Here is a 13727-nt window from a genome sequence, read left to right as displayed (position 1 = left end):
TATTCTTTTGCATTCATGGCTTGACATTGAGAGCAGAGTGTTGAAGATGAGGCAGGAAGCCAGTGAGTTACTTATCTAATCAGTACACCATACTATAAATAACAGTACTCAAGTCCCAGAACAAGAATCTTCGCTTAAAAATTAAGGGCTATCACTGCACTTCTCAGAACTTCAGGCTGAGGTAGACTGTAGTACACGAAGATTTTGTATTTATTTTTTCGCTAAAATAAAGGTCAGGATTAGTTCTGAAAAGCAGCATTGTATGAGAGTAATTTAAACCACTGAAGTCTTCAACAACTGGAATGACAGCTTAATGTTTGCATCAGTCTCAAAACTAGTACAGGTTACGTTGGCATTGCTACAAGCCAACAACTTTTTAAAAGTAATAAAAAAGATTGTGCTATTTTATGCCTTTTTTATTTTTATCTTTTACCATACTGCTTTCAATATTATACATAGCTACAGAACATGGAATTTTGTTTAAGCCCAGCCAAGAGCTTCCTATAAGCTTCTGTAAGTTTGTAGACATTCAGATGCATCTTGGGGCAACTGTTAAGTTCCCATCTTCAGGAGCAAGCAGAAGCTTATGTCTAAATGTACACCTTTAGAGAGATACTTGGAAGTGTTTAGTGAAAAGAACTAGCAGGGAAACACACAGAAGAGAACTTTTTGTTGGCTCATGTATTTTGGTAGCCTTTTTTGTTCCTCGCTGTCAGTCACCAATTTCTTGCCATCATTTTTTTTTTTGAAATCATCATATGCAAACAATTATTTCCTCCGTTTCTAAAACATGCACGAAACAACAAATTTAAGAATAAAGCATGCAGCATACCATATCCTCCAGGGACGTCTTTCATGCTTTGGTTCTCTGAAGCGTTTTACTAAGAAAAAAAAATATAATTGAAATCAATCAGCAACTCTCAAAGCAACAAAAATATAGAAAAATGAAAGCAAATCATCTTTCAGAAACATTACATTCTTTGATAAATTAGATCTTACACAGCTGCATTTCACTTTATCAATCTCTAAGGATACATTTTTAAAGAAACCGGCTCCCTTCCGTCACCTTCACGTTCTTACAGATCCCTCGTCTGACTGTCAACACACCTCACATGAAAAAATAATATATTACCAACCACTATGTCATTGGCCTTAGCTTTTATGACCGCCCATCCAGAAAATTTAATTTCCGATAGGAAAGCAGGAATTACAAAAGACCGTTTCTTTTGCTCACTGGAGAGCAAAAGTCAAATTGGAAAGTATTCTCACAATATAGGGGCAATCTATAATATCAGGAATAAATCAAGTTCATTAGTAACAGGACAAATATATCCTCTAATCAAGTATATTTATTTTATGGATGACAAATAAGACCTTTGTGGGCAAACTGAATTGCAAAAGGAAAGCAGTGCAGATTTTTTCAGTCAGATAATTCCTTCACTAAAAGGTTGATACTCGTTAACATATTAAAAACTATTAAAAAAAAAAATCCAGTATTAAAATTACTGCCAACTATACAACAACAAAAAAATACATAAAATTGACTATTTCAATCTTGAAACACATTATACTATAAAAGTGTTCAGTTATCTGATAGAAGGCTCCTCTCACAGCCTGCCCAGCTACTCCCAGGTCCATCGCCACAAGCGCGGAGGAGCAGGACCCAACGGCAGATGAAGGAACAGATCACAGGCTCGGGAGGCAGGGACAGCTGTCCCAGTAGAGCCTCAGTTCCACCAGCCAGGGCTGACACCCATCCTGGGGAGCCGGCTCTGGAGCACCTTTGGGACGAAGGTGGTCAGTGCATCAGGGCATGGGACCACTACGGGATGCAGGGGAAAAGTGTTTGGTGATTGCACAAGACTTACTACAGGTTGTTTAGGGGAGGAACCAAAAGCAGGGAAGAAGAAGGATCTAGATGACTCATGGAGGGACAAGTGTGTGAAAACAGAGGGATAAGGGGATAAAAAGTTGCTCATACGTAGCACTGTGTGATCTGCAGTTTGTCCTATCTTTAGGAAATTCCAGTTCTAACTGTTTCTGGGCAAGAAAATCTTTTTCCCTACTGGGAACACGTGCTCAGCCCTAACAGAGGTCAGACTTGGGGCAGGGAGCTGTGGCAGCCTCGCTTTTGCCTGACCTGGCCTCATGCTGCAATGCAGACTTATTTTCTGTTACAGCTGCAAGATACTAATTCCTTATATATCCCAAAGACAAACCAAAGATAACAGGGTAATGGAAAACCTTTTCACTAAGGATGGGGTTTACTTCCTTCTTCTGTCCACGTTTCGGTGTCACTCACCAGCTCCTTCAATATAGTCTTCAAAAATAATTATTTAGGCTCTTATTTCAAAAATTATTTCTTTTTTAAGCAAAAGGAAAATTTAAGCCTCAATTTCCCTCCTCCCCTTCAACTTGCAGAAATTCTGTCTTAAAAGGCACAAACCGTAGCAGGTATAGGTCAGGCAAACCATCAGTAGGTATTTTGACCTGCTTCTCCAGGTATTAGAGATGAATTTAAGTTTCAAATAGGATGTTGCATGTAAATTATGCTTACTGGGCTTTACAAGCCTTTAAAACACATTTCGGTTTATGAATCAATCACAACTTTTTCACAAGGAAGGCAACCTCACCCAAAGCCAACCATCCTCATACAATACAGCATTAATATAATTACCTGAATGCCTTTAATTAAATAAAAACATAAACTTTCACTGCTGAGGTGGAGGGGCAGCATTTCCAGGGAGCACTGAGCTAACAGCTTGCCATTTTTCCGTCACTGCTTCCGACAGCAGAGAGAGAGAGAAACTGTGTTTCACTCCTGTGTAATCTGACCGTTAGAAATTAAAAAGTGACAAGAGGAAAAGACCGTTCATTTACACCAAAGCTAAAGCTGTAATAGCAACATTTGCCAGCAGTTTTCTCTGAGAACAGAATGCCATAAATATAAAACTTCTGTTAAAAATGAGCAACACCCAGCTAAGTTAAGGAGTTTGCCATTTATGACAGGTCCCCCCCAGTCACGCTATGGATTACTTTAGTGCCACTTTCCCACAACAACAGGAAGCCACAAAGCATCACAAAATAAATGCAAGAAACAGAAGTTTCAACTTACTGTGGAGTTTGTGCAAGATGTTTTTCTGCAGACAAAATAGAAAATAAACTGGTAAGATTTGCATATCTGGGGGGGGAGAGGTGGGAATTCCAAGCTTAGACTTACGTCTGTTTTTACTATGAAGAAGCCGTATAAGCCTGTGGATTCATTTCTTTCTCTGAAGTATCCACAAAACAATTGTTTGGAAGAGGATACTCAAAACCAGTTCAACTAACACCACTTCAAATTTTATCCATACTGAGAAAAAGACTTCAGAAGGTCCACGTTTCTCTTCTGGCCAGTTCCGAGAACATAACATTTCATTTGAGTTAACATTAAACAGGAGAGTTAGCTCTGAAAGCCTAGAGGCTTTCAGATGTCTTTTGGGAATGTATTAAATGGCTGATCACACCACATACTTCCATCCCCCGCTAAATGAAATGAGATAATCTGTTTAAATGCTTTAGGAGTTGCTACTTGATGAATGTGTACCTGTACACTTGAAAGCCCAGCAGATCCAGAGGAAACAGGGTTGTTTTCTCAGCCTAGTTTCTTGCAGCTCTATGTCTGTGAGCATCAGGTATCTCTGACATACCAGATATTGCCAGGCATTTTCCTGCACACCCCAGCGCAGCATCTGGGTTACGCTGCCTATCTGGCACAACGGGCTATCACATCAGAGTGGCTGAAGTCGACAGCAATTCAACTTCTCCCCCAGCAAGGGAGCGCGCTTTCTGGATGGCTGTAGACACCTGGGGCCTTCCCAGTAAGTAATATGAGCAAAAAAAATGACAGGCTGTAGATAATCACACTGGTAAGCTCAGAGCTGAATATTAACAAATTAATTTTGCAACCAAAAGCCAGCACATTTTGTCAGATGAAGATTCTGTAAATTTTTTAAGCATCTATCAAATTGGGGAGGGGAAAGCAATTCTCCCACTTGCCCTCCCCCCAAATATGCCACGATTGTCGAAGTTTTCAGCCCCTCTCACAGTTTCTCTTGGCAGTCTGCACTGCCTCACTGTAAACTCAGAGACGTGCACTGGTGCGTGTGTCAGCTGACAGATGGATCTCAATCTGCCAACTTCTCACTCCGAGGAGGTAGTACCACTCCATATGCTTCAATTCGGAGCATTATACTCGCACTAGCAAGAATTCACCATATTTAATATTAATTAACTAATAATGTTCAGAATTTCATACTGAATTATAAATGAAGAAAGAAGTGCTGCTTGTTTATACACTCAATGCCAGAAATGTTCAAGAAAGGAAACAAAAGCACTTCTGCCAACAAGCATGTGAGCTGCCAGATGGACAGATAATAGATAAGCATATAAGGCAGAATATTGCTAATGCAAAATTCAAGTTCATTGAATCATCTTCCCATTTCATTGAAATTCTAGAAATAATTAACGCCAGAGTACTGTGGAAAGGTTTCCAACAGTTACTTTAACACAGGAGTTCTGCAGTCAGTATTCCAGAAAACTGAAGACTCACAGGGAAGAATAAAGATAAATGTTCATATATAAGAACAGAGACAAGAAACAAAAAGCCTCTTCAATCTGTCAATATGAAAAGCAACACTTGAATCTGCATTTGGAATTCAGCCTTTCCTTCTCTCCCTCCTTCACTTCCTCAAAAGTCCCACAGGGCATATTTTTCTGATGTGAAGTAACTCCAACATGGTTTCAAGAACTCCACGCTTCTGGGTGGCTGCTCTTGCAGCAGCGCAAAACTGGCTCCACTCAAACATATGAAATGTTTTTACATAGCACATATCACTGCATTTCTTAGACACGTGTTCTGGAAGTTCACAATAAGAAACCTTCTGATCCCAGTAAAGATCTAAGAAGATTTCACTAGCTCATTAATTTGAAATTCAAAAAAAAGAAAACAAGCTAAAGAATATTCAACATATTTGATGTTCTCCGCAGCTGTACTACAATAACACTGCTTTTCTGAGACGACCATTGGGAGTTTCATCTGTATGTCCACTGCTTCTCAAAACTTTTTCAAAACCAGGTCAAAGACAAAGCATGTGAGAAAAATGTTTCATTTCATAAACCTGCTACACATTTCTGTCACCAGACCTCAGCAAAGCCACAGCTGAGCTAGGCAAACAGAAGAAGAAAACCAAAAGTAGGAAAAGTTAGCGAGGGTAAGGTCACATTCACATGTCACACATGCAAACCTGCGCACGTTCGTGGGCACTTTCAGTGAGAACAGAACCAGACCCTTCTTTCAGGCGTACAGGCAACAGGCACAAGGAAACAGCCACAAGTTGCAGCCAAGGAAATTCCAACATAGTGGAAGTAAAATGTTTCCAATGAGACCAATTAAACTCTGCAACAAGTTGCCCAGAGAGGGTGCAAAGCCTTCAGTCTCATAGACCTTGAAAATTCACCTGGACGATGCTCTGAGCAAGGGGACACAGGCTGGCCCTGCTCTGAGGAGGAGGTGGGGGCAGGTGACATTTAGGCTCTCTTCCAACAAAAACTGGTCTGTAAGTCTACGAGTCATCTTTCTGTGATATGATGCTTAAAAGTTCCCAAGATTGAGCCAGTTACCAAAGGACCAAAGTATGGTTAACCAAAACCTATACATACACACATACATATGCACGCACAGAATTTTAACAGTGAGAAATCTGCTGCAGTTTGAGCTTTTTTACAGTGTTATATCATGAGAATGTTCCATCTCCTCCAGCAGGTTGGCTTTGCTGGGCTTCCTGAATAACACATTACAACCAACCAAATCCTCCAACACAGCCCTTTCAGTGCAAGACCGTTGTGATCTGTGGGGTTACTTTGATTTTAATTCACATGGTTTCCAACATGCAAGACAAGTACTAAAGTTTCCAGTAGAATGCTGTTTTGCTAATTATGTATGGAGTAACAGCTGAAGAGTTACACCAAGCCTTAGCATCCAAACTCAGAATTGGATGCAGAATTTCATATGGCTACTCTCAGACAAGTGAACTATTTTCAGAACATTTGGTAATCAGGAGAACATATGCATCATAAATTTGATCCTGCAATTTCTAACACTGTAAAAAACTTGTAAAAATCAACTACATATGCAGGCCAGATTTCAATTTTTTAAAATTCTTTTTAGGAAGACTGTCAAAAACACTATTCTCCTTGTTAGTATCAACACTTCCCCCACAACAGTGGGAACCATATGTAATGAATAGGCACAGATGCCCTAATAATTCCTGAAAATACACACCACCACCACGGAATGACAACTATCGGTGGATTTTATGTTACCTGTGATCTTTATCACACATTTGAACTCCCCTCCCTTTCCCACTAAAGCAAAGCTTTTAAAAGGCTTGTCTTGCAGTTTATCACTCCTGTTATTCTCTTGGTAGCAGCAAAGAGGAAATAAGAAATTACAGACTTCCCCAATATAGAATTTTTCTTTTTAAAATTAATTTTGCAACAAACAACATGCCTCATGATAATGATCTACAATGATGCCTTACAAAAAGGTGTACAAATGTATAAACCACATATAGCTTGATTGCCAAAAGTTTTTGACACTTATGAACTCAGCATCTCCCTATATTCATAGCTTAAAAAAAATGGGAACATGGGGCGTGTGTGTTTAAAGAGAGGTAATAAATGTGATCACAAAAAAAGACCAAAAGAGCCAGTAGTTTTGGCTTGCTGCTCATTTCTCCAAACAAAAAAGAAAACGTGCTACAGTCTTGGTAATTCAATTTTTGCCCTACTGCAATTGCTCCCTCTCTTCCTATGCCCTACATTAACTACAACTGAGATGCTCAAACACAGGATACCCTGAAAGCCTGCTGCTTAATTCCCTACAACAGAACTCCCAAGATCTTAATTATATTTTTGCTTAATGACCTAGACTTGTCAACACTCTTGGACATCAATTATACTAAAGCAGAAATTATACTGGACTAGAGCAACTGATTGCCAGCTACATCTGTATGTGTACATACATATGATGAAAATCACACATATTGAAGAATGATAGCAGAAACCATGGTTTCCCCATGATGAAGAAAGTTATGGAATAACTCACTCAAAGGAAAATTTTGTTCTAGTCAGTGTTAAAGACTGACATACTATGAAGTGCATAAGCTCACCAGCAAGAAGGATTTTCAAAATTTCTGTAAGACAAAAAACAGTATTAGCCATGCAAGTACCCAACCCCTTTTCTTAACTCTACTGTGTCCTTGGCCTCAATGGTTCTGTAGAGATATGTGTGTAATTAAGAACCTGTCCATTAAAGACAGTCACCCAGGCAGAAACTTTATAGAAATATTGGACACAATAAAGTTTAATGACCCAGCTAGTTAGTTATTCAGGGACATCGTAAGACTAATGATTCAGCGTCCAGACAGCCCCACGGTACCTGCAAAACTGCAGATCTTATCCCAGTCTCTTCGTTCCAATGGCAGCAGTTAGAATAACATTGTGGCTACAGTTTTTCGCCACAAAAACCTGGCGATAGTTAAACAGGTCTGACTGACACTCTTGTGAGAGCAGAGAACAAGGGATTTTGTTTTACTGCAACATTAAATATGCTAATGCCAAGCATCCGCCAAGCCCAGATATCTCATGACCAGGGCTCTTTTGTCTCACACAGATGACATAAGGTGATGGAAAATGATGTGCCAGCACTGGATTTCACATAGTTTATCAAATGGGCAGCAGTGCTTGCTGGATAAACGCTGGAGAGTTACTGTTACTGGAAGTAACCTCTGTAAAAACATTACTACCTACCTGCTTCCACACCCAGCTAAACCGACCTGTAAATTTTGTCCCTACAAAAAAGGTTTGGTGATAGCTAAGGGAATGGAGATCACACAGTGAAGCTCCCTTCACAATGCAGGGGAGGAGAGGACAAATCATTATCAGAAAAAAAACCAAAACCAACTGCTACCTGAGCTTTGGAATAAAACAGATTACGTTGCTCCTTCAGGAAGGGCAGCCAAATGCATTACGTGCAGCTGGTGGGCTTTTATTCCTAACACATGCATATTTTAAGCTTAAAAAAAAATAATTTTCCAAATGCTTAGCTTGTAAAGATTGGCTGAGGGAGACACAAACAAGTCATACTACCTGTCAAATACAACTCAGTCTAATACAATTTCACCAAGGCTGATCTCACGCAGCCTGGTAGCACATGATAGTGTGGTTCTGACAGAAACATTAACTTGGCTGTCAATAAAGGGAACAAATGTGTCTTAGTAGAGCATGCAACCCAGACATACCACATCAACAGCTACTGTAATTGAGCTTTTGCCCTTTTATATTTTAAAAGTAAAGCTTAATTTTAAAATAGGTAAACCAACTTAGCAGACAAAGAATTAGACGCAAGTTCTCACTCACAATTGCTGATTTACTCGCCATCTCCCCAGACAGCGCAGCACTTCAGAAGTCAGAAAACACATGTAACACACACTACTTAAACAAAAGTATTCAGCCCTTTACATCCTGAAAGGCATGCCGATACTATAACAATACTAAAAATAAAGGGTTACAAGTAACTGATTTAAGAACTCCAAGATAAATAGCACAAGTAGCTTAGGAAGTATTTATACAAATACTAAAGTTGTAAGACAAGATTTGATCTTGGAGACAAGCATTTGTTATCTTTGCATTTAGCATATGTAGCACCATTCAGTCAAGATGTGCTCTATCTGAAAGGTCGTAATACAAATCAGTTTCCCAGCACTCTCAGAGACAGAAGCATATGCTATTCTGTTTCAATAGGTATGAGATAGTTATAGCAAAGTAAATCTAAACTTCCAGCACTAAAGTGCCCGTGAGACTGAGTTTAGAAATTTAATACAGAGGTCTCTTGCAAATACTTATACTCTGAACCAGGTGTTATTAAACAACTACACCAAAAAAAAAAAAAAGAAAAGGGTAGGTTGCTAGAGAAATGCATGTACCATTCCTACCATGTGATCCACACACCTAGTGAGAGCTGAAAAATACAGTCTGCTGTGTTCAAGTGGATTTTTTTCTATTAAAAATAAGAACCATTTGGGAAACATGAATTATTTAGTGCAAACCAAACAGAATCAATCCATATTAATGTGCACTAAGCAGCAATTTACGATTCACAACACCATTTTCACGTACAGCATTCACAAGATCACTCAATAATACATGAAGCTTTCCTAACATTATTAGTATGACAACGGATATCAATGAACTTTGAGTCATTCAAGCTGGTTGTTTTAAACCAGCTCCTGGGAACTGCTAGAACCGCCAAAGCACAGCTACAAGCTCACTCATCATTCATTAAAATATTAATTAAGCCAGTAACTGTAGCAGTTTGAAAAGCAGAAAGCAAACCCAAAATGCAAGTTCAGATATACAGAAAATGAATGCAAAAGGAAAACTGTTTCCATTTATAGAAAACTATAAAAAGCAAATATATTAAATCATGGAGGCCAAAGGTGGACATACACGATATGTTTAGAGTCCATTTAATTTGTAAGTAGCTTGGCTTACCAGATTCATTCTTCCTAGGCTGCTGAAACTATCGATGCAAGCAAGACACATTTCACATAATACCAGTTGTTTTAAAAAGAACAAAAAATATACAACCTGCTTTCATACACTCTCTTTACAGACAATGAAATAGCATGAAAGGAGAGTCAGCGGCCAATTATGCAGACTACTTTGATACAACATATCTAACAGTTAGATATCCATGGCATAAATTAAATTTCTGAAATCAAGATGAACACATGTAATAATTTCCACGTGCATGAGCATTCTTTTTAATGATAAAGCTTCACACTTCTTAACATTTGTGTAAGTTTCATAAAAACTTCGCAACACCAAAACCACTGCCATAAGAAGGCTCAAGTTTTTAGGATCAGGTGGAGGAGAGCGGGTGTGTGTTGTCCCCCACTCCTCCCCTGTTTAATTTGGAAGCTTCTTAGACTATTTAATCTTCTAACATTACAATTACCTCTCAAAGAAAGTATTAGAAACCTAGACACATAAAATAACATACGCTGCTAGTCACACCATCCTCCTCAAAACAAGAAAGCTATGCTGGAAGATGTTGCATAGTAGCTTTTCCAGCCCAAGAAAGAAATATTTTTGACAAATAGAAAAAAATAAAAAAGTAAAACAACAAAAAACAAGTAAAGGTTATTTCTGTAAGTACTCACATTCAAGGTGACTGACTAGCCTGTCCAGAATTGGTAAGATGAACCCTATAGAATAGTACCTGGCCAAGTTCTGAGCACTGAGGCCCAGGACAATCCTTTAAGTTGTACCAGTTACCAAACCGATGTTAGTCCTATAGAACTGTTACATGTGAAACCCTTAAAAGTTCAGGATCGCCTCTCTTGAGTTCACTCTCACCAACAATTTCCACTTACTTCCATTGGTTCATCTCTTTCAACAGTGTCAGTGGAGCACAGCAATGGAGAGACCTTTCAAACAAAAGGAGTACACAAATAAACTTCTTTTCACAAATCTTCACATCCTGAGCACCTTGCTGCTTCCCAAGTCCTCCTGGGCTCTATTTAACGCCCTGCGACCGGATAAAACAAGGAAATGTAACACTGTCTTTCTCTTCTCCCAGGTGAGCCAACAAGAGGAGGAATCCTAAAATCATAGAATCGTTTAGGTTGGAAAGGACGTTGAAGATCATAGAGTCCAAATGTTAACCCAGCACTGCCAAGCCCACCACTAAACCATGTCCCTCAGCGCCACATCTACAAGTCTTTTAAATACCTCTGGGGATGGTGACTCAATCACTTCCCTGGGCAGCCTGTTCTAATGCCTGACAACCCTTCAGGTGAAAAAATTGTTCCTAATATCCAATCTAAACCTCCCCTGGTGCAACTTGAGACCATTTCCTCTGTCCTAATGCTTGTTACCTGGGAGAAGAGACCAACCTCCACCTTGCTAAACCTCCTTTCAGGTAGCTGTAGAGAGCAATAAGGTGGCATCTTAGAGTCTGGGGTAGCCAAAAACTTGACAGAAGTTAAGATGCCCAAAGCCAAAACATTTCAAATTATAAAAATATTTGATTATTTTTTAAAAATTGCAACATCTAGAGAAAAAAAAATCCACCATGAACAACAAAATAAACCAAGTTTAGTACCTTCCTTGGGATAACTTTTTCCTACTCTAGCTCAGAACGCTTGTGAACTAACTTACACCTGTAACTGAGTCTGAACCATGTATGTGAACTATGAGGAATCTGAACTGTGAATCCATTTTAGCATGTTTTCATCCTCAGCATTCATTTCACATGACAACGTATGTATGAGGTTATGACATCAAGTGATTCAGGGTCAGTGGTAGAAAAACAGGTCTTCAGTACCTTGACCAACAGCGTGAACATGTTTAATTATTCCCGATTAAACCGTAAACCCTCATCCCTATACCACACTACCTGCAAAGGCAGTCTCATGCAAGCTCCAAGCTTATATTCAGTCTGCCAGAGAGATTTAACATAAGAAGTTTCATAGGGAATACATTTTGCCGTGATCAAGAAATCTTTGAGAATGTGAAGCGTTTCCTACCAGCAGGCATGAGAAAGCAGACCTGATTTTTCATTTCATCAACAAAATCCACACAGATAAGACCTTGTTAAATACCAGTTTGAGAATGCAAACTTCATTAACCATGAAATTAATATCACTGCAGAACACAAAAATGCACACTGTGTTTGTACAAATCAGCTCCTTACAAATTTAATTATAAAACACTACTCAAGAACACATTCATTATGCAGTTTACAATTAAACAACGGTCTAGCTAACAGTCCAGAAGTTAGTTCTAATTAAACACAGATTCAGAGTTTCTGGATAATTTATCATTTTAATAGTTTACAAATGTCAGCATAACTTATCCTTTTTTCTAAACATTTCATAATGTGAATGACATGTGTAATTATACTCAGAACAAGCTTATTATCTGGAGTACAATTATACCCAGCAATCAGCTGAGTAATAAGAAAATGTAGTATGTTCTGAGCCAACAAGACAAAGGAGGACATCAGTCAACTGTTAATGAAAAGTGCAAGTTACAGATTATTTGTCTAAATGGGCATCTCCCCCCCCTTAACTTTTACTGGCACAGCATTTCAAGAATAGTGGCTACATTTAGTGACACCAAAATATTTATGACCTGACACGATCAGGATGTTAAGCCACCTAATAAAGTACTATTACAATCTATATCCAACAGAGATTCTGCTTGCAAGTTGTCTGTTTTCAAAAAAACAAGGAAATATAGCTTAAGCAAGACTAAACGTGATGAAAACTTGCCTCTCCCATTGTCAGTAAACACAAAGACCATACCTAACTATGCGACAAAACAAGACCAGTCTTCTGTTTTCAAAACAGAAAACAAATCCAAAATTTTTATTCCTAACTTTGTTTCGGGTTACTTGCTTCCCTTTAGAAAGGATCAGCTAAGCAGTTCCCAACACTACTATTACTTGCTTTTGTACAACATGAAATTTATTGGCAAGATTTGTCTTTTTCTGGAGAGCTCACAATGAACATAATTCATCCCAGCTAGATGTTTCATATAGTAAAGAATACTGCAACATTAGCACAGTAAAAGAAAACAATGCACTTAGCTAATTTACCCATGTGCTTGCATTTGGGTTTTTTCCTGCTACAGCTCACAGTACATCTTTCATTTCTGTTTTCAACATGGATAAGGATGTCACAGAGATACTGAAAAAACTGATGTTTTATTTAAACAAGAAGCAGCCATGTAATATAGATGCAAGCGACATGTCACCATGTGGGGATAACACACTTGATCACTGTAAGGCATAATTTACTTGTCTGTGGCCTCACAGGGCTTTTCCAAGTCCTGCAGTCACAGCGGCCACTTAACCTGCAGAATAATAGCTACTGTAGCCAACTGAGATACTGATCATTGCTGATTACCACGGATTGGGCCCGGAGGAGCAAGAGGATAAACCACCTTCTTTCCTAGGACCGTCACCCCAGTTCTGCTCCCTCCCTGGCCCCCAGCCCGATGGGGGGTGGCATCACGGCTTCACGTCAGCCGGCCAAGCGCGCAGCCCCGCCAGGTCCGGCTCCGCGGCCGGGCGCTGTCCAGGGTCCTGCTCCGCCCGGCCGCCCCCGGGGCCGCCCAGGGGTCCTGCGGCCCCGCCACCCGCTCGCTTTCGCATGGGAAAGTCCTGCTACTTCCAAGTTCTGGACTTTTTTTTTTTTTTTTTTTTTTTCACCTCCTCCTTTTTAAAAACTTACTCTCCCTTCGCTCCTTCCCCAAATTTTGCCTTTTAACCTAGTTTAACAGCATATCTTAACAGTTTGCCTTGACCCTAAGAGGGTTTCATCCCCATTGCTGCGATACTGGAAAGCAGTCCTTCAGGTCATTTCAGACTGCCCAACACTCGGTAATCCCCAAACATGCACCGGAATGTAAGTTCTGCACGTGTCTGACAATTCAACAGGAATTTGCACTTGTGAGGAGTTCCAGGAAAAAGAACCAAATGCATTCTGCGAAGTGGGACCCAGTGAGTACAATACTGTTAGTATCTTTTTAAATACGAAAGATCCTATTTGTGATTTGAAACTTCTGTAGGAGACAAGTTTTAAAATCAGTTGTGCGAAGAGCCTTTCTGAGGTGGT

General features: G+C 39.5%; 1 protein-coding gene across 1 annotated transcript in view; it reads right to left on the bottom strand.

Moving 5' to 3' along the window:
* Positions 1 to 13727, bottom strand: part of LOC308063395 (store-operated calcium entry regulator STIMATE-like) — a 38095-nt gene that overhangs the window by 18457 nt on the left and 5911 nt on the right. Inside the window, exon 2 of the mRNA XM_080386323.1 lies at positions 833 to 881. Within this exon, the coding sequence (XP_080242449.1) occupies positions 833 to 881 (49 nt within the window). The remainder of the gene's footprint in view (positions 1 to 832; positions 882 to 13727) is intronic.

This window comes from Falco punctatus, assembly GCF_963210335.1.
Source record: "Falco punctatus genome assembly, chromosome: 4".
In the NCBI taxonomy this organism is placed as follows: Eukaryota; Metazoa; Chordata; class Aves; order Falconiformes; family Falconidae; genus Falco; species Falco punctatus.
The sequence above is the reverse complement of the archived record's forward strand: the minus strand, read 5'-3'. Positions and strand labels throughout refer to the sequence as shown.